Consider the following 6,999-nt stretch of genomic DNA (forward strand, 5'->3'; position numbering starts at 1 on the left):
TCAGGAGGTGGCCGAAGAGAGTCGAGTGCAGACTTTGGTGAGACAAATTGAGCAGGCTGTGTGGGATGGCTATTACCGACTCTGGGAGGCTCAGATCCAAGCAGATAGAGTTGCGGAGCTGGCCGCTCGCATCCCGTCGTTGGAGACGGAGTTGGCCCAGCAGCAGGCCTGAGCCGAACGTGCGGAGGAGGTTCTGGACACGGTGCAGAGAGAATTGAGCTCTGTGAGAGCAACACTGGCGGCTGAGTCAGAGATGAGGACCATAGCAAAGACCCGCGTTACCAGCCTTGCGGCAGAGTTGGAGGCGAAGCAAAAGGAGCTCATGGAGGCTCTATTCAGGGTAAAGCGATCACGGGAGCACCAGTTGGTGGTCGAGCAGGACCTTGCTTATCGAACTAATCAGGTGATGCGGTTGTGGGCGCAGTTGGCTTCGACATCAGCGGGCCCTTCTTCTTCAGGGACGCCCTCTCGCCCTCCCCAGTGATTTGTTGTTTTGGGTTTCAGTTTTGCTTGTACATCATTCCCATTTTAGTTGTTTGTCGTTCGGAGACGACATTTCTTTTTGGGGGGATGATGTTGTCGGGTAATTAAGCATTAAGGTAAATTGTGTTAGCGTCGGCAATTAACCCGTCGGTTGTCGGTTGTCGGCAGTTGGCACCAGGTAACTGACCAGACTCCTTTATATTGTATCTGTTTCCAGTCTTTGGACATGCTATTGTAGTCGAACATATTGCTATCATTGTATGTACTGGCTTATCATGAATCAATAGAACACTTGTGAGTTCCATATCTTCTGTGTACTTTTGTCATTTATGCAATGTCTTAACCTGACACCCTACGGGGAAAACAGGATTTTGCTGTGCCATATCTTGTCCTTCCATAAAAACTTCAGAAGCTGGTTTTGTACCATGCCCATTTTCTCCATCAGGCTATGTAAGTCCTAAACTATTGGGGATTGAACAGTCTACCTATATAATTATGCTTTACGTTCTAATGAAAGGGTGGGCAACTCACCCAACTCACTTTAGCTGGCAAAAAAGAGAAGCAAAAATCAAAGCTTTCTTAAATATGACTGCCAGTTTTCACTTGATGTTGCATTCAACAACTAAATATGGGAGCTTTAGCAGCAGCAAATTCCTTCCAACAACCAGGGTTCAAAATCCTCCTCCTCGGCAAAAAAGGAATATAGTAGCTTCTCCAAGATCCCTGTGGTCAAAACTTTATTCTACGTGATCATAACAGTAATTATAGATGAGAGACATGGTTAAGACAGAAACTTGGGGCAAAATAATCACAGAATTAAAAGTAAAGTTACAGCTTCTAGTTGGCATAGCATGCAAGCAAGGAATAAAGTGTGGTAAAGGGTCAGAAATACTTCTTTTGTTGCAATGCATGCACATGGACAACTTCTGCAGCTAACAATTCTTCAAACTATGAATCCTACTTTTATGTGGATGAACTAACTACTGATTTCCTTCAAACCAACTACTGCCAAAATCTAGCATATTTCTAAAATTAAATAGATACACAAATCAAACCTCAATGAATCGACTTCAGCTCCTTTTTAAATTGATATAAGGATTAAAATTTTAAACCAACAACCTACTAAAAGTATCAATATTTTAAAAGAATTATGTTTTAAGATCAAAATATACCTTGGTTCTGAATCCCTCACAATTTAAATTTGAAAGACAACATATGCACAAAGGCCTCCAGATTTTTTCCAAACAGTATCAAAAAGAAACTAGAAAAGGCAAATTTTGGTACAAAGAATAAGAATATTATTTACCACCTCTAAAAAGTTTGAAGGGTAGAGCTCATTATGCATGGATAGATAAGAATCTAAGATGACTTTAAATAAAGGAAGGCAACGAAAATGTTGTACCAATGTTGGGTCCCTTAGGATATAGTTGGCGAACACCTTGCTCCTCCAAGCTTGGAAGAATATCATCAGTCTAACAGTCAAATAATTCATCTAATTAAGTTCCAAACTTAAGGTAAAAAGACATCCACTTTCATCAGTGTCAAATTGTCAATAGAACATAGCAAACGCAAATAATGAAAGTGTCTAATCCAAAATTTTAAGCCATACACGCATAACAAGCTTAAGTAGAGAGAAAAATCAAGCTAAGAATGCAGAGCAAATAGTATTGCCAATATACAGAAATTGAAACTCACAGTGTAAGTAGCTCCATATAACACATAAGAACCACTGACTGGTGGAGGTGGTGCTGGTGCTGAATCTGGATTATCTAAGTAGTCCTTGTAAAGCCTATAAAAAGGAGGTGGAGGGGGGTATGTTGAAGCAGCCATTTTATCTGTTTACAAAAAAGTCAATAATACAAATCATAAAACAGGAACGAAAACTAATAAAGTAGCGGTAAAGAGCACCCTAGATGTGATAAAGTTTTCTTTATTTCAAAATTAAATAACACACAGAAACATTAGTATGTGAGCTATTCTTTATATATATTGTCATTTATCTTGACTACATCTTTATTATACCTTATAACTGAATGCATAATTGACGCATATGTATAAATGCATGAAATAAGTTTCTACTTGGACATGCTTGTTCATGTCTTATTCTTATAATACTATATATGTTTAAGTTGTGAAGCAAGAGCACTGTAGGATTATTGTTGGAAGAAAATGGTGGTTTATAACTAGATAAACCAACCACACTATCCTAGATATAATGGATGAGACTGCAATAACAACAATGGATATGTTTAGCTTGTTTAAAATGTTTTGCATGGGTTAACCCCTGTGTTGCAGTGCTAAATTCAAGAACCTAAACTAGTTCATTTCCTGAGAACATAAGTTTATTTCATCCTCATATATAACATATTTCTAAATTTTGTAATATATAAACCAATAGAGCAGATGTTATAAAAGATGATTTAACTAATATTCTAATGGACTAGTCCATTGACACATGCTGAAAGATTGACAAGAAATGTCCAGATTCCAGTTTATTTCTTCATCCTCTTATTTTCTAGAATGATATCTTGATAAAAATAGAGTTCAGATTAAGCCAAAAATTGCCAATTCAGCATGACAACAAGATCTAGAAAATTAGTCTTTTAGAGCTTTTAAGGCTTATCGTGTTGTTCCCATCAATATTCCGATACTCAGACTCGGCGAGCTGATTTTTGACTTGGAGTAAGACTTGGCGCCTAAACTTGGCAAATTGAAAAACCATGAAATATAGAGGCTTTTTAGGATTCAAACCTTGTTTTATGCACCCTTTTAACAAATAAACTTTAGAGACGCAATAAACTAATCAAATAGAAGCTACTTTGACCATATACACAAGTATAAATGAATTTTAATTTTTAGCTGAAGGAAACCACAATGGTAGATATGCAAATTTAAAATTATACGTATTCAAATGTAAACAAATCTCATGGATCATGAAATCCATGGCATCAAAACAAATATTAAAACTGAAAATATAAGTCCATGGCTTAGAGGAGCCTACATTACTCATCCCAACATTATGTCAAGTCATGTGCCGGCATCTAAGATAGGTCTTGGATGATGAGGTAATCATGATATTTGTTTGTGTCTCAATGACTGATGTGTATATTCAAGTGAGTGATTAATTATTGAAGTACCTTTCTTGAAGCCTTCAAGACTGCACGTTTTGTTGTCAAGCTCATTAAAAAGAGTAACAGTTAAATAAAAAGATAAATGGTTATGTTCTAGTTTGACCTTAGCTAGGATACTAATAGATGGGATTTTTCTATGAGTTGTCTATGCAAGGCATGATTGATACATTGTTACATTATGAAAATGGCATTTCTTGCCAACTATGACTTGACTTGTATTCAACAGTACAGTGATTGTAGCATGCCAACTTTGCCTATGGCAGTCCTTGCATACTAAACAAGTATAACAAAGTATGAAACAAGATAATCCTTGATTGTGGTTTTGACTATGAAGATGCCAAGATTTGAACAAGGGATATGTATTTCATAAATTTTATGATCATGATTCATCATTGGCCTATTACTTGGTTAGACTTCTAGTTTGACGGGGTTTGGGGGCAACACCCAACAGGGTCAAGGGGTAGCACCCCTCGCAAGGGTCAAGGGGTAGTGCTCCTTGCAAGGGTCTAGAGGCAACACCCCTCGTGGGTTTGGGGGCAGTGCTCTTGATGCGAACCATGTTGCAACACAGGGCAAGGTCGAGGGGCAGAGCCCCTGCCACCAAACCCAAATGAAGACCTTCAAAACCACACGGACAATCATGGCACAACATATTTATACTTTTTTGTAAATCCTAGATGAGCAGGTCATAAACCAAACTAGCATTGAAAGATTGTAAGTTTTTCTAAAAAGTAAGTATTATTGCCAAGTCTACTCTGCGGCCTGCGGGACTTGCCGAGTCTGCAAGTGTAGCAAGTACCCAGCTGCCGAGTCTCCCAAACTCGTATGAGATCAATCGCCTCGGGACTCGCCAAGTCTACTCAAGTGTGAGCGATTCTCGTAAGTATTGTGTCAAGATTTTTCAGCTAAAACCCTTGTCTAGACAATCACAAATATTGTATCAGATGTTTTGTTTTGCTCACCTATGTGGTTTTGTCTTCTCTTGCGTGCATCTTTGCAGGACCAGTAATCAAGGTTTTCAAAAACACCTCATTGCAAATGACAGAAGGAAGAAGTTGAAGAGGTTACCAACACTTGGTCAAATGGCTACAAGGAAGAGAATTAAAGTAATTTTAAAACTTGTATCGGTGGGCTATTGTATATACAAGCAGAAATTTCAAAATCCAAAACAGACTGGTTTGTGTAGTGCACGCCACAGAGAGGGCATGTAGATTGTGAATGATGCAAGAATCAATACCAATATTTTTTGTAATATGCTAGCCTAACTAGAATCCCTCAATACAGTTAAAGGACTAGTGTTGTTTAAAAAAGAGGAGGACATGAAATTCACATACCTCGAATAATTATATGTGGTGTCTACATGATATATGCACAGAAAGAGTAATTGCTCATCAATATGTAATGCCTTTGTTCAGTCAAAATCACATTCCATGTTTATAGTGTCTATAAAAAGACCATATAAAAAATCCAGTTATCTGGTTACAATCTAAATCCATACTTCACATTACCGTTTGGCTAAAGCTATCTCTGGAGTATCATTTAGCATACATTCGTTGTCAATTCGATTCTGCGTCTTGAGTTTATTACTGCTAAAGCTTTTTCTTTAAAAAAATCGCGAATTTCACCAGCAACCCTGCCTCGACTCTGCGCACAAAAATGACCCCATTTTTAATTTTGGCTATTAAAAAAATGACTGTGTTATGTTACTGAGTCCATCTAATTCAATGTGGCGGTTTAGTTTATTTGTGGCATTTTTATTTTTATTTTTATTTTTATTTTTATTTTTATTTTTATTTTAAACAATCATCTTAAATTTATATTAATGGTATCAATGCTACTATCATGCTATTTAATTAAACATGAGAACAATTAGCCACGTAAAAAAGAAAGTCTAAATTGCTAACAGAAATAAATTTTGACTATCTCAATAGTCAAAGAATGCACTACCACATACAGATCATGTTCCACTTAGTTTTAGTCAAATACAAGCATATCAACATACAAATTCAATTTAAACGTCAATTCTTGCAGAGTCCAAAAAATTAAGATTGAGAGTTCTTGGAAAGGAAAATTGGCAATAAAGGTTGGAGTTGCAAATTGCATTTTTGAAGGTTGCAGAGCTTTTTGCAATGTTGGCTAAGTATCCTAGCTTTGTTGCTTCTCTTCAAAGCTAGCAACCAAGTGATCTCATTAGAGGACGGTTGAGGGGTGCGTCGAGGGGGTGGCATTTTAGTGTCGGATGGGGTTAAGGCATTATTTTGTCAATCTTTTGCAGTGTTATTAGAAGATTGGGTTTTTTGAAATTTGGAGATTTCTAGTGGGAGATTTCTTGATTTGTTTTGGCCTTTTTGGGGGGTAAGTTTTGTGTGAGGTATTCTTTATATTTTAGATTTTTGCCTCTAATGGAGGGGCATCAAGCTTCCTCAAGTTTTGTGGCTTTTGGGGCTTTGGGTCATGGCAATTCTTCACGTGCAATGCATGCAAGGTCAATTGAATCTTTTTTTATGTGGGCATTGCACCCAAACTCAAGAAGGTTAATGGATGTTTGGAAAAGAGTCAAGATCAACCGATTTTGGTCATCCAACAAGACTTAATTACGAAGGATGTTTCCACAGGGGCTTCACCCGCTAGCCAATATGATACCACATGCATTCATATTGGGGGGTTTATTATCCCAAAAAACCAAAGCAATATATTGCAGATATATTAAGGACGCAAGGGTTTTATAAATGGCTATCCTGAATACGAATATTGAGAGGTATTTTTTATTATTCAAATGCCAGAAGTAGGGGCTAGCGGGTTTCTAAATTCAAATGCAAGCTTCATTTTTTTGAGTATATTTTACTCAGAAGTAGGGGCAAAAAGCAAGAACAATTTGAACATAGCCACAAATTGGTGCCACAAAGGACAAGTTGAAAGCACTAAATGCATATTTGAATTTAGAAAATATTCATTTTGAGTCAAACAGTATTCATTTAGAAGGCGAGAAGGAAACCTCATGGAAACCTACAACTACAAGCCATTATCAATATTTACAGTCAAAGAGGACCAAGGAACAGTACTTAATCGGGTATTTAGAAAAAATCTTGTCCCCTTCATTGAATTGTTATTCTGATTCATTTGTTTTAACTTAGTAATGTCGACCATGGAAAGCACTATTCCATCTGTGAAAATAATTAGTAAACTAGGGTGAAGAACCATCATTTGATCTATAACCAAGAGCTAGTGAATACTGATTATAGTTTACAATATCTAGCAATACCAATAGAAAAACACTAGAAAAAATGCCCATGAGCGAGTACGGAGACCTCAACTAGAGCAAAATAAATTGTTACGACAATATTTTATATTAGAAAACTATAAAAAAAATTACATAAGTACTGCC

General features: G+C 37.0%; 1 protein-coding gene across 3 annotated transcripts in view; it reads right to left on the bottom strand.

The window, feature by feature from the left end:
* The window catches only part of LOC131067374 (mediator of RNA polymerase II transcription subunit 7a), a 66,103-nt gene extending 60,792 nt beyond the window's left edge, over positions 1-5,311 (bottom strand). The window contains exons 1-3 of one of the 3 annotated variants that reach the window (XM_058002346.2): positions 4,949-5,311; positions 2,179-2,318; positions 1,886-1,955 (exon numbers count right to left, since the gene is read on the bottom strand). In XM_058002346.2, coding sequence (XP_057858329.1) covers positions 1,886-1,955; positions 2,179-2,313 — 205 coding nt within the window. In that variant the 5' untranslated portion in view covers positions 2,314-2,318; positions 4,949-5,311. The remainder of the gene's footprint in view (positions 1-1,885; positions 1,956-2,178; positions 2,319-4,948) is intronic. The other 2 variants (XM_058002345.2, XM_058002347.2) reach the window with 2 other exon arrangements.
* Positions 5,312-6,999: the final 1,688 nt, after the last annotated feature.

The sequence above is a fragment of the Cryptomeria japonica genome, chromosome 6 (genome assembly GCF_030272615.1).
Source record: "Cryptomeria japonica chromosome 6, Sugi_1.0, whole genome shotgun sequence".
Classification (NCBI taxonomy): Eukaryota; Viridiplantae; Streptophyta; class Pinopsida; order Cupressales; family Cupressaceae; genus Cryptomeria; species Cryptomeria japonica.